Source organism: Pseudonaja textilis, chromosome 1 (assembly GCF_049901715.1).
Source record: "Pseudonaja textilis isolate UNSWEBS1 chromosome 1, rPseTex1.2, whole genome shotgun sequence".
Classification (NCBI taxonomy): domain Eukaryota; kingdom Metazoa; phylum Chordata; class Lepidosauria; order Squamata; family Elapidae; genus Pseudonaja; species Pseudonaja textilis.
Window position 1 is genome coordinate 198,439,921 of NC_141990.1, and position 20,293 is coordinate 198,460,213.

Below are 20,293 nucleotides of genomic sequence, written 5' to 3' on the forward strand. Positions count from 1 at the left end.
TTACAGCCAATAAATGGAACATATATCTGCTTCTGGGTGCAATTCAAGTTGCTAGTTGTCACTTTTAAAGCCCTCATAGCATGGTATCAGGTTATCTAAAGAACTGTCTTTTCCCAGTAATGTCTAGCTGACCCAACAGAGCCGGGAGGCAGGGAACATTGTGGGTCCCTCCTCTTAAGGAGGTGCAGCTGGTAGAACCCAGAAGAAGGGGCTTCTCTGTGGTAGCTCCTTCCTCTTGGAACATCATCCCTGTGGAGATTAGATTGGTCCTCACATTGACACTCTTTTGCAAGGCCCTGAAGACCTGATTTTATCAATGGACCTAGGGAACCCAGAGTAGGATGGAGCCCATCAAGTGGCTTGTTTGTTGTCTCCAGTGGGTCTGGGAGTATTGTTTTTATTGTTTGTATAATGGTTTTTAAAATTTTTGTAAGCTGCCCCAAGTCACTGGGCAGCCAGAAAAAAAATGCTTAAATCAATAAATAAATATGGAGCAGGGTTAATTTGTTATATCAACTGTAGCTACTTTGGATACTCCTATGGAAACGTGTGGATTTCAAGATTTTGGACTACAATACTCATCAGTCTTGGCTGTGCTGGCTGGGTTGTTCAGAATGGAATCAAACAATGTGTGGAAAATTATAGTTTTCCCATTTCTGTGTTAGACAAATGTTCCAATACAATGGCTTTGTGATTTCCCAGCATTCCAGACCAGTTTAGATTATTGATTTATGTGAAATATATATTCTGATATGGAAGAGCTATATTCAATCAATGTCTTTATTTGACAGATTAAATACAAAAGTGATCTACAATGGCTCAAAGGTCTGGGCTGCTTCCTGTATGATACTCCGGATATGGTCCGTTCAAGGCATTTACGTAAACTTTGGGTATGTCATTTCTCCACACAGTCATGAATGCTAAATTATTTTTTGATCCTTAGTTAAAAGATAAGACTCGCTATAAGGCAAGATTTAATACTTTTAAAGTGGCATTTAAGATCAGTATAAGGTCAATTAATTAATTAATCAGGCATAAGTACCATTTTAATCTCCATAATAAAGGGCTTACAAATAAACCTATACTATAAATGTATTTAAAACATAAAATAACATGAATCTGTATTACACTAACACTGAGACTGACATTCCATTGAAGTTTTGGAAACCTCCTATCTTAGCTTTCTTTTAATCTTTACTTTATTACTTAATTTTGTGGGCTAATGTTTTAAATCTATTTTCCTTTCCAGTCTCATTATGCATACACTGATGCTGCCAAGAAAATTCAAGATAAGTACTCTGTGGTTCTGGACACCCCTGTTTATAGAAAAGACCAGGAGCTAAAGACCCACCTTAGTGAGGTGAGTTCAATGTATTTATTTATTTATCTATCAAATTTGTATGCTGCCCATCTCACCAGACATAACTGTAGGCAATTTGCTAGTTTCCCCACAATGAAAAGCCCTTTAAATTCAACAGGAAAGCTCACTTGTTGCTTTCTAAGGAACTGGCAGAAGAAGGTTAGACATTCCCTGTGGCAGACAGCTGCCAATGCAAACTACAGCCGAGAGACCTGATTCTACTGATACCAATACAAATGTGAGATAGAGTTGATGGTGGGACTACTTGGTAACCTTGCAAAGTGAAGAAAATTCAGCACCTTTTTGGATAGATATATGTTGGATCTGTAGGCAATCTAGCTTTTAGCATACCAAACTGCATACATTGTAGTTTAGGTTGGGTAGAAGTGTCAACAAAGCTGAATACTTTTCTTAGCAGGAAGAATAGAAGACTAGGGGGTTAAGAACAAGAGCAGAAACAAACCCATCAGATTAACTATTGGTCCTACGAGGAATCTATGACTTGGGCAAAAAAGCCATGAGCTTACTGAAGGGAAAATAACCAAGGGTCTTCTAGAAATGCAAACTCATGCTCAATGACAAGCAAATAGCATGCACAATCAGGCCCTCCTTTTCATAATAGGCTTTGATTGTTATTATTGGGAAGTTATGATCTTATAAACCAATCAACCCAGTTTTGACCAAATTAAAGCCAAAGATTGGTTATACCAGGAGCATGCTTGCAAATGTCAAGGAATGTCAAGGACGAAGGAAAATAGCTACTGTTCCATACTGTTTACCAGAAGTGCAGCACAATATCTTTGGGCTAAAAGATCTTCTTTCTATTGTAGTCAGTGGCGCAAGCGAGGTTAGTGCAAGATATTTCCAATAATATCCTGTCCCAAAATGAAGGTGAAAAATTGTTGGTTTGTTTTGATAATCTTAGACAGAAATATTGAGCATCAACATTCCAGGAAAAAAGGATTTTCAATGATGAGTTAAATGTTCCACCTTTTAGCCCAAATCAACTGCTTTAAGGAGTTACTTTGGTTTCCTTAATGGTGGGCATGATTAAATGTTTGGGGTTGTTCTCACAGTATCGTATTCATATAATCCTTTCCAGATTGTATACAGAGCTGCGGGTAAAGAGGCAAAGACTAAGTACACATCAGTCCTTGATACACCAGATTTCAAAAGAGCCAAAAGGGGGCAAAAACTGCAGAGCCAGGTATGTTACATGTGCAGCTGCAAGTATGAAAGAATGGTGTAACATTTTCTAAGTATATTTAATTTTGTTGAAAAACATTGTGCCATCTTCCTTCATATTTTTGATTGTTTATTAAAATATTAATATTTAAAAGAACAGGATAAATAGCTGCATAGACTTAAAAAAAATAGATTCATGGAAGTTAACGAACAAAACACGGCAAATAAACAAGACGTTTACAATTATCAAATTTTAAAATTAATTGTTTCACTAATTAATTAAACATAAGGAACTTAAGAAATACATAGTCTTAGTTAAACTCTAGACATAATATTGATAACATCAATATTTGTACTTATTTAAAAAAAAAAGAAGCTAAAAAAAAGAAAAAAGAGAAAAAAAAATAAAAGAATGAAAATTGTATTATGCAATGATTGACTCACTTCATATTAATAGCATAGATGTGAGGGTTTTTTTCACCAGTCAACTTAATCATGACAATAAAAGAAAGCAACGTATTCTCATAAACCTGTAATGTATTTTAATGGGAACTCTGTCAAGCACATGTATATCTCTGGGGTGTTTTTCCAAGTAATAAGACATACCCGCCCTCCCCAGCCAGGAACCATTTCTTTGGTAAATCTGTGCTGTTGGAATTTTTGCCAAGTAACTGTGAACTACTCAGCTCATCGGAAAGGATATATTAAGAACTCTTCTCCTGCCATTGTTATGTGCTTTGTAATTATGCAAATTACAGTAACAAATGATTTCCTGTGCTTGTAATTATTGAGTCAGCTTAGTGGAATCTTCAGGTCTTTTCCACCTCCAAGAATTTTCTTTGTCTTAATTCCAACACAGCTCTGATCTGTCTTCTATTGTTACATTCTTTCTCCTTCAAAAGCTTATGACCAATATTTCCTCGCCCCCTCTCCTCCTCCACCATCATCTCTATCTCCAGTCTTTTATCTCATTTGATTACTTGAAAGAAATTGAAAAAAATACAATTTAAAGTTGAAGACTGTACTACATTTTGGTAACCAGACCTGAGTTGATATGGGTGCAGGTTGTTTGTCCTTTTAACTTTTGTTACTGCTATACTTTGACTGTACTGGAAGAATGGACATGAATCATTTATATCACGTATTTGGCGATATTTCTTGTTAGAAGCTTGTCATAGAAAACTACCAGGCAATATTCCAACTGGATTAATGAATGATTTTATTAATTAATTTAGTGTATTGCAGTTTCCTTTGTGTATATATATATATATATATATATATATATATATATATATATATATATATATATATATATATATATATTTGTATACATATATACATGCACTTTTTCTTCAGGGTGTTTGGGGTTTCTATTCATATTTTATTGTTTTTATTGTACACTGCCTGGAGGAATTATAGAGTTTGATGGCCTTATATGTTTAACTAATTATTATGAGTATGTAACAGTATGTAACACAGCACAAATATTTACTGTGAGAAATAGTAAAGTTGTGATGACCCAGGGTGGGATACAAAATAAACACAGTCACAAAAAAACAGGTGAAGCCCCTTTTATTTCTTCACTTTGCTTCCAAGCTCCAAATATCCTTGACTGGAGACAAAAAACTCCCACACAAGCAGTTACAAGAAGGAGGAAATGCCGTTTAAATTATAAAAAGTAAAAAAACAACACAAAACAGGCAAGATAAGGGCTGGAAGACCTCCACGGATATCAGAACACACACTGGGAAGGATGCCAAACTCAGAGTGGAACAATAAACTAGAGATATTTCCACGCTTTTTTTCCAGCACTCACCTATAAGCATGTCCATCCTCTTATCCAGTTGTCACAGCTGCAGCCCATGAAGAGGATCAAGGCCCTCTCCTCCCCAGTATCTGCCTTATCCTCTCCTCTCTGCATGCCCTAGGGTGGAGAGGGGATGGGCCTGGGTCCTCCTCTGACTGCCTAGCCAGCCTCTGCCCTTCCCCAGCCTCCTCCACAACCTCCAGAGCCACACTTCCACTCCCTGTCAGCTGTTCCTCCTCTCCCTCAGAGTTAGTTTCCACCAGGGGCATGACAAAAGCCATTAATTTGAAGGGTTTTTGCTTGGTTGTAAAGCACATTTCTTCCAACAAAAAGCAATAGCCCCGATCTTCAGAGATCCCTGATTAAAAATGCCTGTATGTAAGCATGAATTTCCACTTAAGAGCAGAAAGACCAATGATACGAGTACAAAATTCACCAGAAGAAAGAGTCTAGGGTTTTAGATTTACATGAAACCTCTCTGACCTGTAACAACTTTATATTCTTCTACAGTACTTGTATGTTGAACTCGCTACCAAGGAAAGACCACATCACCATGCTGGAGATCAGACGCCTGCCTTAAAACTTGCTAAGCATGTGAAGGACTTTGCCAGTGAGGTAAAGTTGCAACCATTTGGGATGTCTTGGTGAGATGGAAAAAAATCTGGTTCTCCTAAACAGCAAACCTTCAGGCTATGCTCACTGTGATATTCAAGGTCCCACTTTTATACTTTAGCCTGTATAGAGCACGTTTCAATATTAATAATACTTTTCCTCCCTTCCCACTTCTGCTTCTTTAGAAAAAATACAGATCACTCTACGATAAACTAAAGGATAAATATGTAACAGTCCCAGATACACCAATCCTCATCAGAGCTAAGAAAGCTTATCTGAATGCCAGTGATGTAAGTGTATGACAAAAAAGAGATCTTTTTAGATAATACATGTTTTCATGCTATAAATAATGTTATAGGAGGATAATTGGAGACAATCAATTCTTATTACATGTCTCTTCATAATGAAATATTAAATTAATAGAAAAATATTCAGCAGATGAAATAATCGTTCCTGAATAAGGATGAATGTGAATTTTTGCAGAAAACTGGGATTATTTAGAATGTATATTTGGTTTATAAATGAATATCTATCTATTTGATCTATCTATCATCTATCTATCTATCTATCTATCTATCTATCTATCTATCTATCTATCTATCTATCTATCTATCTATCCCTTCCTTTAAAAAAAAGTATGAAATAAAGAAAAGTATTATGTAAACTGCAAGGTAAGGAACTTTTTGCATTTGCAGAGAAAACTACATTAAACGTGGAAAATTAAGCTGTGAGAATATAATTGGATAATATTATGTTCAGGTTAGAATTTGTGCCTATTTTTGTCTCTTCAAAAGCTGAACAAGTGAAGATAATGTGTGATTTGTCCCACATTAGAAGACACAGTTCAGACACACAATTATCTCATTAATGATATAGAAATACATTTCAAACATATGCCTTCTGATTTTTTTTAATCAGCTGCGGTACAAAGAAACATTTGAGCGAACAAAGGGTAAATACCACACTGTAAAGGATGCCTTAGATATTGTCTATCACCGCAAGGTCACTGATGATATTAGCAAAGTAAGTATATGGCTTCTTAAACATGCAATTCTGCCTGACTTTAAAGCTTTCTCAATTTCTGTTTAACTCAAAAACATCCATTTATAGAGCCTTGACTTTAAAGGGGTCCAATTGTCCCCCATCCCGCCTACTCACCCACCCAGCTACAGGCAAATTCAGTTCTCATTAGAGATCATTACATCAAATTGGGATTTGGGAAGCAGTGACATCACCTTGCCAACCAAGGTCCGTATTGTCAAAGCTATGGTTTCCCCAGTAGCAAGTATGGCTGGGAGAGTTGGACTATAAGGAAGACTGAGTGCTAAACTGATGCTCTGAAATTGTGGTTCTGGAGAAGTCCCTTGAGATCAATGAGACAATCAAATCAGTCAATTCTAAAGAAAACCAACCCTGTCTGTCCTTTGGAAGGGCAGATACTGAAACTGAAGCTCAAATACTTTGGCCACCACATGAGAAGAGAGTACTCCTTGGAAAAGACTGTGATGTTGGGAAAGACTGAAGGCAAAAGGGGAAAGGGATGGCAGAGGATGAGATTTGAGATGGCTAGATCGTGTTACTGATGCAATGAACATGAATTTGGGCAAACTCTGGGAGACAATGGAGGATAGGGGAGCCTGGCATGCTATGGTCCGTGGGGTCATGAAGAGTCAGATATGACTTAGTGACTGAGTAACAACAACTGTATTGGAAGTTACTTAGCATTGCGTATCCTTGTCTTAATGTTGTGATGGCACTGTAGACATCCTCCCCAGAATGGTTGAAGTATGGATTTGGTATCACACAATACTTCATTTGTCCTCCCCCGCCTTCCCCCAACCTTCTAGTTCAGTGTTGCAGGCAGAAAGGAATTTCAAGCAGTAGAAATGACTTGTGCCACCTCCTGGTACCTCCATTCAATGCATATTTTTCTTAGTCAGGGTTGCCTACATAAAGCAGCTCAGTTTTGTGGATACGTTCTCCTAATAATCTGTTGCAATTTGAAATTGATTTATTAGGGAACAGGTTACATTGCATTTAGTGGGGCTTTCTTGTGAAAAAATATATATAAATTCTGTTAGTGCGTTGTGTTCTTTGTTAATTTAATGTTATTTATTCATTGTTTGCGAATTCTTTTTTTTTTTTCTAGATAAAATATAAAGAAAAGTACATGAGTGAATTAGGATTTTGGAGATCTATCCCAGACCGGCCAGAACATTACCACCATCGTGCAGTCACCGATGCAGTTAGTACTGTGAGTATTAATTTATGTTGACCACTTGCATCTTGCACATAAATAAGCCTTACAGAGCGATAGGCTTGAGAAAATCTAGGGTGGTTAATTTATGATGCAATTCAAAAGTGGATGGTTTTCTATTTTTGCTCATGCACTGGAGATCTTAGCGGTCCTAATACCAACTGCAAAGTGAACTCAAGATTTATAGTGGACTTTTGACTGCATTTTGTTTATGATCTGAGAATTTAAAATCTGTCAAAACTTCTAAGTTCCATGATGAAGTGTATCTAAAAGCAAGGAATATTTTTTTGATTAATAGATAATATGATAGATGGAATTTGAATGGATAAGAACAGAGTCAGGCTCTGCTCTGCCAGAACTGAGTGGATGTAGATATTTAAAGGACTTTCCATTGGAAATTACCTTAGATTTACACCTCTCGGTCAAAGGCTGAGAGGACTTTTGCATAGATTCAGCTTATGTGTCTACTGAAAAATATACCCCTTCTACCTGGAATCTGCCAAACAGAGACTGGTTGGTTAAACTGAGGGTTTCTTGTGACTTCTGACATTATTTCATGTAGTTAAGTTTTCTCTTCCTACTTTGTTTTTGCAGGTTAAATATAAGGAAGATTTAACATGGCTCAAAGGCATTGGATGCTACGCATGGGATACCCCTGATCTTGTCCTTGCAGGAAAAAATAAGGCTCTGTATAGTCCAGTATGTGCATTATTTGTTCCTGTTCAAATTGTGAGAGGTTGTTTCTTTGTGAAGATATGATTTAGTTTGATAGCGAGTGGCAGGATTCTGCATACACAAAGGGAAGGACCTTTGATACATTATTTAGAAATCAATTTAATAATTTTCTTTCTAGTAAACCTGCACAGATTTGCCTAACCGATTTTTTAGGAACATAAAAACTTACCAGTTTCTACAATACTGTGTCATATTCAGATTCTGCTGATCACGAGATTGAATCAGTGGGATAAATAAATCAAGATTCATGTCATGCAGGTAATCCTTGAGTTACAACCACAATTGGGTTTAGAATTTCTGTTGCTGAATAAGATAAGTGACTTGCACCCAATTCTACAACCTTTTTTTGCCATGGTTGTTAGATAAATCATTGGAATTGTTAAGTGACTCTAGCCTCCCTCATTTACTTTGTTTGAAGCCAGCTGAGAAAGTGCAAATGGCTATCACATGTGCTTGGATGCTGCAACTGTTGTAAATACAAGCTGGTTGCCAAGAACTGAAATTTTGATCATGAGACCATGGAAATGCTGCAACAGTCATAGGTATAAGGACTGGTTGCAAGTCATTTTTTTTTCATTGCCATTGTAACTTTGGATGGTCGCTTAGTGAATGGTTGTAAGTCAAGTAGATATAATATTAAAATGTTGGACTGTGACTTGGGAGACCCATGTTCAAATCCATCCTCAATCACAGAAGCCCATTTGGTGACTTTGGTTTAGACACAACCAGCCCAACTTATCTCACAAGGTTTTTGTTGTGGGAAAAAATTGGAGGAAAGACAGCAAAGTCAATACCTTGAATTTCTGGAGGAAGGATGGGATATCAATCTAATAAAGAAATAATGGCTTTCTGTGGGCTACCCAAATCATGGTGAAATCAGGGAATCTATAAATCTGATAAATAAGTAAATAAATAATATATCACAGTTCTGTTTTGGGATGCAGCGGACTAACAAATCTCCCAGGCTGGAAACATTCAAGGAACTCATTTACTGATGTCTCATTTTCATTAATAATTGTGAAAAGACTGCAGTGTTTCACACATTTATATTTGATCAGTGATTGATACTGACTTTTGATTCTTTTAATCGTATCCTTATAACTGTTATATATTTGTTTTCAACAGTATAAGTACAAGGAAACATTTGAAAAGACAAAATCTAAGTTCAAGCATGTTGCTGACACTCCAATTAACAGACATTTTAAATATGCTACTCGGTTGATGGATGCGGTAAGTAGATTAAAAGATTCTTGTAATATAGTAATTGCCCACAACAATTCCACTAAATCTTCCTCAGCATATTAAATTTCTTTGTGCTCTCAATATGCTTGACTAGGTCAGGAAAGATGAGGGAACATTAGTTGGCTGAGAAACTTAAAAAACAAACAAATCTGAATGAATTAACTAATCCAAAAGTTAATTAAGAGTCGTGGTGGCACAGTGGTTAGAATGCAGTATTGCTAGCAATTCAATCCTGACCAGATTGAGGTTGACTCAGCCTTCTATCCTTCTGAGGTGAGTAAAATGAGGCCCCAGATTGTTGGGGGCAATATGCTGACTCAGTAAACCACTTAGAAAGGGCTGTAAAGCACTATGAAGTGGTATATAAGTCTAAGTGCTATTGCTATAATTCTCAGAAGTTTAAATGTAGCTCCAAACAGATCTACTCATGCCCAAAATAAATTCCAATCTCCAGTTAGACGTTCATCTCATAGAGATACATAAGTTCAGAGAATTAATACATTTTACCTACCCAATTCTTCAAGCTAGTTGGAGAAAAGGAGAGCTAAACAAGCAAGTATCTTCATTTCAGACCTTGCTCCCAATATCTAGCAGCACAGACTGCACATCTTAAACACTGATTGACAGCAATGCCCAAATCATACAAACAGCCACTTGCCTGGACAAAGGAAAGATACCACAAAGCCTTCTTAAAGGTACTTTCCTGATATAAAGGCTACTGAGATAGTGGAGAATGTATGTAAGGACAATTAATTTCCAAAATGGTGATTTTGGGGAGGAAGGTCCAGTTAGGGTAGGGTAAGTGTGTACTGCTAGAACCACCCATAAAGAGATCTGACATAAAGAAAAGTTGACTAAAGATTTTGTGAAAGGGACAAGTGTTCTAAAAACATTTACGTATACATGTCAATATCTAGAGAGCTTAGGTGGAATAATATCTTCACGATTCCTTGATTATGTTTTTGGAACTGCAGGCATCACATGTATAGAAGTAGGGTTAAGAAGGTGTGTGAAAAACTCACAATGAATTTTCTTTAAAGAAATCCTGAACCTACAAGATTTGGTATGAAAAGAGCTTGAGTTTTCTTTGTGATAGTGCCCTATTTCATTTTTAGAAAAGTGTAAGTAAATCCAATCATAGAAAACTAACTAGTTTATATTAAGGTGCAACTTAAAAAGAATTGGATGAGTGGAAGGAAAGAAGAGAGTTAAGAAATTTGGGAACAGTAGTAGGATCTCCCTGAGAAGTCAGCTTTGAAGATGTGAATACCCATCCACAAGCTAGATGTTCTCATGTCTGATATAAAATAATGTTTGAATCAATCAGGAAAATATTAAGCATATAAAGAATAGAAAATAATTTTATAAACTCCAATAATAATGCATGTTTAACACACACAAAATGAGAATTTCCCATGTTCCCAAGATACTTCTGTGTTTTGGGCCACTTTATTTCTGCTGAATACATAAATCTTCTATTTCATATAAATCAAGTTCATTTTCCTACATTTGCAGCTATGAAGTAAATATATTTCAAGTCAATCTCATTCAGGACAGCGAAATTAATTGGTGCTGTAACTCTGCCCTTAGTTAAATATGTTCTATATTTTGCTTTGTGTCTTTAATGAGTTAAGTCCAGACTATTAATTTGAACCTATATGACAAGCATTTATATATTTTGAAATGCATATATATATATGTATATACTAATTGCATTAGTCATAATGCAGTTGAACTTAGTATTTTGATTAACTTGAAGATTAATCTGAAGTTTTAATTCTGTATCTTTAACACTGACAACCTTATTCTTGCTGGACCTGGAAATAAGGTTATTATTCAGGCTGCTTTCTAAGTAGGGCTGTTCTGTTTAAATATATAAGATTATGTTATGTTTTAAATATATATGTATAACTATTTTCAGGAAGGAGGGGGGATAAGAATCTTTTCTATTTTCTGAATGGGTGAATGGATTTAATGAGTAATTTAAAAATGTTTTATATAGTTGACACATTGCTGTTAAAATTTATGCCTCTCCATGTATTACTTCCTGATGCTGCTTTGAGCAGAAATTGTACAAATCTGACTATGAGAAGAAGAAGGATAAGTATTCCTTGGTGGTGGATGACCCTAAAACCTTGCTGGCCAAATGGGGAGGAGAGTTAAGCAGTCAGGTACTGTTGGCCAATGTTGGTCAAGACATCCAAAATGTGGCTGGTGTCATTTGTGGGTGTCCATTTTTACATGTCTGAAGTGTCGCTAGTCCGCGATGTAATAGGTGTGATCTGGGATAGTCAAAACATTATGTCTTTCATGTACTGAAAGACTATTTGTACTTTGCCACCCCAAATTGCTCAGTAGCATTTTGAGTGAGCCTGTCCATACTCTGTGTTCTCATGAACTATGCCCCAATGGATGAGGATGACTTCTCTACTACATTTCAACTGAAAAAGAAATAGGTCTGGTTTAGTCCTATATTCTTCTTATTAAAAGGGCAGCTCTGGGTGCGGTGATAGCTCTTTTGGTGTTCAGTTATTCAGTTATGACATTATTCATGATGCTGCCTATAGCAAATGCCATTCATTGGTGCGATTTTTGAGAACACAGGAGTATTTCAAAGGCCTAAATCTCACTAACTGGGATCTAGAGCTCTTTTTGTTGTCTTCACAAGTCTTTTTTTTTTTTTGTGCTTCGTTGCTGTTTGCATGAACAGAATAAATATAAGTCTAATGCCAAGTTGTTCCTACAACGGGGATGTAATGAAATTCTGCGACCAGATATGCTGACAGCATTGTACAACACGTATCAGTATAGTCAGGTAATGTTTTGTCGTAGAAGTAGTAGATGTAGCAGTAGTAGCAGTAGCAGTAGTAGCAGTAGCAGTAGTAGCAGCAGTAGTAGTAGCAGTTATAGTGGATTCATAGTGTTGATGTGACAATAGTGAATGTTGAAGGATTAAAAAATCCTTCATATTAATTAAATGTGAAGTAATTAAATATATATAATAGCCCACGGTAGACATTAAACCACAGTACAACACACACCACAGAATATGGTGAATTGACTGAAGAAGGCTTTGTCCAATAAACATAAAAACTCTTCATTAAAGGAGTGGAATTGATTTGAATGTTGCCATTATTTGCTACATGTTACAGCAAATTCTTTACAACCAGCAAGACAATGAATGAGAGAAAACAACCATGTGTCTCTCTTTCTGCACACGAGGTCAAAGCTGCACCTGTCTATAGCATTTATATATATAGCAAACATTAGCTATATTATATGCTATTTTAGATCATTCATTCCCTGCAAATACAAATAGATACAATTTATTTTCGTTTCCCTGCCGGCCAACCTTCATCAGGATAACTTGCAGTGGGGACCAACTATGATATTTATTCTCCTTCTGGGGAGACACAAATCCCAGAAATTATTGATCTGTATTTGGAAAGCCTTCTCGGTTTTTGTTAAATGTTGGAAAGGAAACATGACAGTGCACATGACAGTCATTGTTCACCTGTTCTAATACAAACATCACATACATTCTCTAAGCAGGTACAAGCTGGAATAGCTGCATTGAAGGGCTTGACAATCCAAGAATGGCATTCATGTTTAGAATTTCATAATTCAATCCTCAAGTTTTCCATAAGATCAATTCTAAAGTGAGATATCAGTCATTCATAATCTATTCTATCATGTGCAGCTACCTGAAGATTAAGTCTATCTGCTCACATTTAAACTCCAAAGCTTGAATTCACAAACAAATCATATTTGGAAGTAAAGCAGCATTGATATTTGTGAACGAATATCCATTTTATATAAATCTAGTTTATACTATGACAATCTAAATTGATTTGCTTCATAATAAAAGTAATATTATGATATTATGATGTCAAACTTTATTATTTACTTGCCCTAAAATTAATAGGTTGTTTGTTTTTTATATGTGAATAGTTTTAGATTTGGAATGTTAACTAATCTCAGAATTACATTCAATCTCCTTGCATCTAGTCTACACACGTGCTTTATTTATGGCATTAATACGTCAGCAATCTCTTAGAATATGCTGTCATTGTTTTTTATACACGCAATTCTTTGTGCATGAATGTATGTCTTTGTGCATGCGTTTGTTGCTGTTTTCATTATAATGCATACACAAAAATGGTTATGTTTTCTCTCTTGTCTTTATACCATTTTTAAGGTCCTGGTATTCTATGTATAAGTAAATAGAAGGTTCCCCAAGATTTTCAGCTACATACAATAATTTATAAAAATCTATAATAATATCTGTGTCTATTGCTCAAAATAATATATAAATTATTATGTATGTGTGTGTGTGCGTATACACACATACTATATAATATCTGTAATAGTTTCAATATTTTCCCTTCTGCTATACTTACGAAGTATTCTTGGGATTTGCAATTAATCTGATGTTTTAAAGTAAAGATAAAAATTAAATTTTTAAACTTAATATGCAGTTGTAATCACTCCTAATTTTTTTGTGTTCAGTGATCCTGAATTCATTCATTCTCTTATGTACAGCCTGAGTCTGAGCAGATTACAACAGGAAGGAAACACTATAAAATGAATAAATCAATATTTCACAAATTCTTAAATTTACATTCTAAAAGATGTAACTTACCTACTCTGGTTATTCATTTTAAGTGATCCTTCCAAGCACAGCCCATGTTTTCCTCTACTTGGGTGAAATCTTGCTAATTTAACTCCTTTTATTTATCATGTTCACATCCTGTCCCAGGAAGGATATATGGGATTATCTCATATCCATTCCCATATCAAGCTGGTGGGAGGGTTAGAGATGATGATTCATAGTAGTCACTCCAAAGTTACATGGCTGAGAGGTGACCTGAATGTGTGCTCTGTAGGGTTTTTTTTTTTTTGCATCTTGTTGGCTTCCTTTGAATTCAGCATAACCAAAAGCCACCTAACTGACATTTCCGTTGTGTGGGCTTCGCTCCCCACATAGACAGTTTCAGCTGACCTCTATGCAGCTGTTGATAGTGAGCAGGCTAATTCTAGCTCCCTTTTGAAAAGGTGTATTGGCGGTGTTTTTGTCGCTGCCATTCCCTATATCACTGTTATTTGTTTTTCCTTTCACAGTACAAGTACAAAAGGCTGTATGAAAAACAAAAGGACAAATTTACAAGTGTTGTGGATACTCCAGAACATCTGAGGACTACCAAAGTCAACAAGCTAATCAGTGATGTAAGTGCTGAGATTTGAGAGAAGTGGTGTCAAGCAACTTTATTATTATTATTATTTTGGGAGAGATAGGGAAATAGTAGTGACTCTCTGACTGAAAATTCTCAAATTAAATAGTAAGTTTAAAGATAAATCAGTGATGGGTTTTGGGTTTTTTTTGGTGTGTTCTGGAGAAGATATGGGTCACATATCTTCAAGAAGCTCTGTGTTTCTTGAATTCTTCCCCTCAGTTTTGTTGCCATAACAAACTTCTCGGACTAAGAAATAGAGACTAGTCACTAACCTTCCTAATTAAATGGATTTGAGCTCAAACACACTTGTCAAATACACCAAATATTAAACCATATCATCAAGTATACAATGTTCACTGACTGGTAGCAGACCCACACCTCAATGATACAAAATCCGATGCCAAAAGTTAATTAAAATGCCATGCCTTTGTTTTTGTTGTTCTATATATGTGTGTGCTGAATATATTGGCAATTTTCTCTACAGATGCCCTCAAGAAGACTTTAAGTTGGATAATTAAGAGAGTGCCATAAGCTCCATCATTCTTGTCTGATAGCTAAGATGCAGTATAGGCTATTCAGTTAGCATGCTATCACCCACTTTCTTCATTTTGACCTATATATGTTATGTGCATGCAAATGATTGTTTCATTGGCTGATTGTTCAAATATAGGATATCAAACAAACCAATTTTAAGATTGTTGTGATTGTCGATACAACATTTGTATGCCTTATTCAGACAGATCTAGATGGAGGTAGTAAACATGTCACTTGTTTTTCTTGGACTGGACCTGGATAGTTGCATTTTTCAAGCCAGTCACAACATTCAATAGGAGATAACTAGGGAATGAAGAGGGACTGGATATTTTGGGTGTGATTTCATTACATGTGCTAACTTTATTTATTTTTTTTATGTTAGATTCTTTATAAACTGGAATTCCAGAAAGCCAAACCAAAGGGATATACTAGCATTCACGATACTCCCATGATTCTCCACGTACGGAAGGTCATGGACAGAATAAGTGAAGTAAGTAATTTTTTACAATTGTATCCTTCTAATGAAATGCCCCTCTTGGGTAAGACTATTAATCGATATGCTTTGAATTTAGGTTGTGTTGTCATAAATATACATCCAGCCTTAAATAGTTGTCTGCAATCCAGCCTAGCATAAATGCATGAATAAAGTTTTTGCGATAGCTTTGGTTCTGTATTTTCTTATGTTGGTAAAACATTCATCTTCTGCTTTTCCAACAGCTGAAATACAAAGAACTCTATCAACAGAACAAATCTCACTGCAATGTGGTACCAGATTCAGTTCACATTAAAGCTGCTAAGCAGGCTTACAAAGTGAACAGCAATGTAAGTTCTTCCTTCCTTCCTTCCCTCCCTCCCTCCCTCCCTCCCTTTCTTTATCTAAATGTTATCATTGGTGACTAAGGCTTCCAAAGGAAACTAGGAAAGCAAGGTTCCCAATTCCCACTCTGTTGAACATTTGAAGAACCCACTTCTCATATTTTAATAAAAATCCAAAGTCAAAGTATTTATGTTCCTCAGGCTATTTTCAGAAGTACGAGGATGGGCTCACTCAATTTATCTTGTTGAGTTAAATGCTTAATAGAGAAAGGAGAGGCAGTACAGATTCCCAGGATCCAACTTTCTTGGGGAACCTTATGTAACCCAGAAGTTAAAAATGAAGATACCATCATTTAACAAATAGAATCCTGGCAACTAGCTTTTGTGTCCTCCCAAAGAGAGGACTGAGCACATGGTCAGGCTGTGTATTTCTATTCCTGGGTAAAATCTAAACTGGTTTTATCTTTTTCTATCTATCTTGCAACATCATAAAAATGGCTCATTAAATCTATATGACTTTTAGACATAGATGGGTGATTTGCCCAATTACACCATGACATAGACACACCATTCTTCTATAAAGTTTACATCTGTCCCAGACTAATATTCCTATTAATCATATCTATTGATTGGTTGATGAATTAACTATTTAGCAAACTACAATAACCTTTTAAATTTCTAAAAAAATGTCAGTTTTGCAAGAACGCTTTGATTATATGTTTATATTTCTTATTAAATAGCTGGATTACAAGAAGAAATATGAAGCAACCAAAGCTCACTGGCACTGGACTATAGATAGACCTGACTTTATCCAAGCTGCTAAGACATCCTTGCAACAGAGTGATGTAAGCAAATGAGAAAGAAAACTTACTTTTTTCCCTGATGGAATAAGGCAGTTTGTTGCTATTTAGATACTTTTAGATACTTTTCAATTTTTGTTGTTGTAGCTATTATTCCTTCTTTCTTTGCAGTATGAATACAAGCTTGACCGAGAATACCTCAAAGGATGCAAGTTGTCTGTAACAGATGACAAAAACACAGTGTTGGCATTGCAGAATGCAATCTTGGCAAGTGATGTGAGTATTTTAAAATCTTTTCTATGGAAACTTTGATCACTTTTGACCATTCTTGCTAAACAGAAACAAAACATAAATGTAATCAAATGTGCTTGCAGTGTTTACAAATAATGGTTTGTAAATAGTGTTTATCTCACATTCCAATCCAATTGGAAGAAATATCGTTTTAAGTGCCAAAAAAGGTTCATGTCTACTAATAACAATAAAAATGGAAGCAAACACCTGCCATGATTTATGGGGATTGCTGGCATTAATTTGGGTAACCAATTCTAATTTGTACTTCCCATTTCCCTCCATTATTGTAGTGCTAAATTCTTAGTAAATTCCAAGTAATCTCAAGATTGAATTACCTCTAGTGAGCAAGCCAGTCAGCTTCCTAACTTTAGTCTAGGACCCAAAGTTTTCAGTTAAATGACTCCCTTCATGAAGTTTCAGATTGTTTATTGATCCCCCCTCTTAAGACATTTTATTGTATAGAATTAATTTAATAAATACTACTATGACTAACATAAATTTAATAAATAAATAGTAGTACTACAAATAATATCTTTATGTTTAAACAAAGGTTTTGTAACCCATCACATCCTTCTCCTAAGATGTTTTAGGTCAAGAATTCTCCAAGGTTACATTTTGATTTCAGAAACATCTTATAGTTGCCTAAGCTCTCCTGGTTTTTGAATAGCTAAAGAGAAGAAAACAACATGCTCACCGTTAGCAATCCCATTTGTGGAATCCTCTTTATGTTTGTTGCTTGAAAACATGTTTCCTTTCTCCCCGCGTCCCTCAGTTAAAATATAAAGAGAAGCACAACAAGGAACGGGGAAGCATCCTGCCTGTTCCAGACACTCCTCAGATCCTTCTTGCCAAGATGGTTAGCTCTCTTGTGTCTGAGGTAATTGACTTTTTCATTTTTATTTTGCAATTATTTGGCCTCAGAGTTTCTTCTTCTTAAAGATAAGTGATTTCTGAAATATTTTGTTTGTCTTTTGATAAATAGAACAAGTACAAAGAGCATGTGAAGAAACATCTCCCCCATGGATCTTTCACAAAATTGCCAGAAACACGGGATACTGTTCATGTCAAAAAAGTCACCAGTAACGTCAGTGAGGTAGGCTACTTCTGCATCATTTTATTCACATTGCAGGTAGTCATTTGCCTTTGCTGTGTTTGTGAGTGAAACTATATTTTCTCCACTGTAAATTATAATTTAGTGTTTTCTGAAGGATATTCTTTATCAACAGTTCTTTCAACTGTTCAGATATTCAGAATCTACAAAGGCTTAACATGTTGTGGGATATTGCAATTGTTGAAAAATCTGGAAAGTGTTCCTCTCATTTGAACTTCCATGATTTAAAAACTTGATTATGAACACAAAAGAATTTTAAGTACCTTGAACATTTAGAAAGGAGATAGAAATGAGGGTGGGAAAAAGTCAAATCACAATATGAGTAGGAATTAAGAACAGATGTGGTTGTATAATTGATGGTACTGACTTTATTATTATCTGTCAATTCAATTCATTGAATTCAATCAATAATGCAAAGAATTTGAGAATATAAAGGAAAATTACAGCAGAACTAAAGAATAAAACTTATTACCTTACAAGCACACACTCACACATCCCCTTTTCCAGATAGCAGTGTTTTAAACCTGTCTTTCCTATTTTAAACATCAACAGATTTTCAGTGGAGAATAATAAGTATAACTTTCTATTCCAAACAGACAAATTATAAAAAGAAATTTCAAAAACAAAAAGGCAAATCAGATTATTCCATCATGGTGGAACCTCCTGATGTGAAGCACGCCATGGATGTGGCAAAGAAACAGAGTACTGTAAGTTATTTCTGCACTTTCTTCCTTAACAAATAATACACAATCTGTTATTGGATGCAGATCAGGGAACCATTTCAATGTATTGCTAGTATTTGGAATTAAGATATCATGATTTAACCAGGATATATAAAGGAGTGTGAAACTAATAGTCTCCAATAAAGGAGTTATTAGAGTTGAAATGAAAGGTCCCTGGTGGTCTTTGAGCTTGGTTGTTGTTGTTTTTGCAGATATCTCATTACCCAAACTAGGTAATCAGTGCTAGTTTGGGTAATGAAACATCTGCAAGAAAACAACCAAGCTCAGAGAGCACCAAGGACCTTCATTATAAGTCTCCTTTGCAAACAAACTTACTTTACCTGGTTGCTGTTGCAATGGTAAAATGAAAGGAGCTCTAAGGAGAAACACAGAAAGTATGTATAGTGTTAGTAATAGTAATTATGCTAATTGCTAGAAAAATGACTGGTTATTCATTTATTTATTTGCATTTATGAGCTGCCCATCTTCCTTGAACAGTATACTTACCTTGAAAAGTATACTTACCGCTCCTCCTCAAAGTGCATTCAGCTTTGGAGGTTAAAGGTTCCTTGGTTTCATTAGCACATGTATTTGATAAGGTTCTGATGGATATCACAATAATTTGATTTCTCACTTCCTGGAAATATTTTTTTTTAAATCCCCATAAAATTAATTTGGGCAAAAAAGATTTGGACATGAACGGCATGGCTTTTGAAATATATATACTGCCCTAACAATTCTAGGTGTATTTCCATCATGATAGATGTAAAGAAAAAAAAAACTTGTTTCAATTTACTTTGAGTTTCTTTTTTATTCCAGTTTAAAGCATGAATGTGTGAAATTATATTCTGCAGATGAAAAGCCTAGTTTATGTTTCAAAAGTTAGTTCTATCTCTGGCCTTTATCCTGTCCTAGAAGCCTTCCTAAACACCAGCCATTGTATCATCCTGGACCAGAGCTAAATTTCGCAGTATTCTATTGGTTCTGCTTTCTAAACATTCTGGGAGGTTGTGCTGAGCAGAGTCATCCAATCAAAAGCAAATCCAATCAAAAGCAAATTATTAATTAATTTATTTGTTAAATTTATATTGCCACCTATTCGCCCATGGCTACTCAATACATAGTTTTCAGATGTGAGAGAAGGGACTGCAATTGTGAAGGCTGCTGAGATAATGTGTGTATGGAAACAGCAAGAAAATTGCCTCTCTCCAATGACTTTTCCTATGGTGTTACTCTTCCTTCTTTGGCAGAAGCAAATGGCTGTGAGGAACACCCCCCACCCTGAGCAGGTGTAATCATGCTCACAAGAGCTCCACCCTTTTTGATCTGGGTTGGGCGTAAGGGTCTCCTTGCGCATGACAGCTTCCATACATGACTACATTCGCATCTCCCCTCTCCATTTCCCCATTCTCCCTTTTGCTAAGTATTCATATACAGTATATTTTGCCATTTGGTTTGCTCTGGGCAGGATAAAATCACCATATATATGGTGATTTTATCCTGCCCAGAGCAAACCAAATGGCAAAATATTAGCTGATTTTCATCCTTCTGTTGTCTTTCCCTTTTTTTAGTTAAAAATAGTTTTAA

The 20,293-nt window shown here is 35.6% G+C and overlaps 1 protein-coding gene across 50 annotated transcripts in view; it reads left to right on the plus strand.

The window, feature by feature from the left end:
* The window catches only part of NEB (nebulin), a 210,313-nt gene that overhangs the window by 148,728 nt on the left and 41,292 nt on the right, over positions 1 to 20,293 (plus strand). For all 50 annotated transcript variants that reach the window (XM_087920214.1, XM_087920218.1, XM_087920215.1 and 47 more), the window contains exons 140-157: positions 792 to 890; positions 1,250 to 1,360; positions 2,463 to 2,567; positions 4,863 to 4,967; positions 5,150 to 5,254; positions 5,883 to 5,987; positions 7,114 to 7,218; positions 7,816 to 7,920; positions 9,082 to 9,186; positions 11,265 to 11,369; positions 14,320 to 14,424; positions 15,349 to 15,456; positions 15,684 to 15,788; positions 16,523 to 16,627; positions 16,754 to 16,858; positions 17,646 to 17,750; positions 17,856 to 17,966; positions 18,581 to 18,691. In XM_087920214.1, the coding sequence (XP_087776340.1) occupies positions 792 to 890; positions 1,250 to 1,360; positions 2,463 to 2,567; positions 4,863 to 4,967; positions 5,150 to 5,254; positions 5,883 to 5,987; positions 7,114 to 7,218; positions 7,816 to 7,920; positions 9,082 to 9,186; positions 11,265 to 11,369; positions 14,320 to 14,424; positions 15,349 to 15,456; positions 15,684 to 15,788; positions 16,523 to 16,627; positions 16,754 to 16,858; positions 17,646 to 17,750; positions 17,856 to 17,966; positions 18,581 to 18,691 (1,905 nt within the window). The remainder of the gene's footprint in view (positions 1 to 791; positions 891 to 1,249; positions 1,361 to 2,462; positions 2,568 to 4,862; positions 4,968 to 5,149; positions 5,255 to 5,882; positions 5,988 to 7,113; positions 7,219 to 7,815; positions 7,921 to 9,081; positions 9,187 to 11,264; positions 11,370 to 14,319; positions 14,425 to 15,348; positions 15,457 to 15,683; positions 15,789 to 16,522; positions 16,628 to 16,753; positions 16,859 to 17,645; positions 17,751 to 17,855; positions 17,967 to 18,580; positions 18,692 to 20,293) is intronic.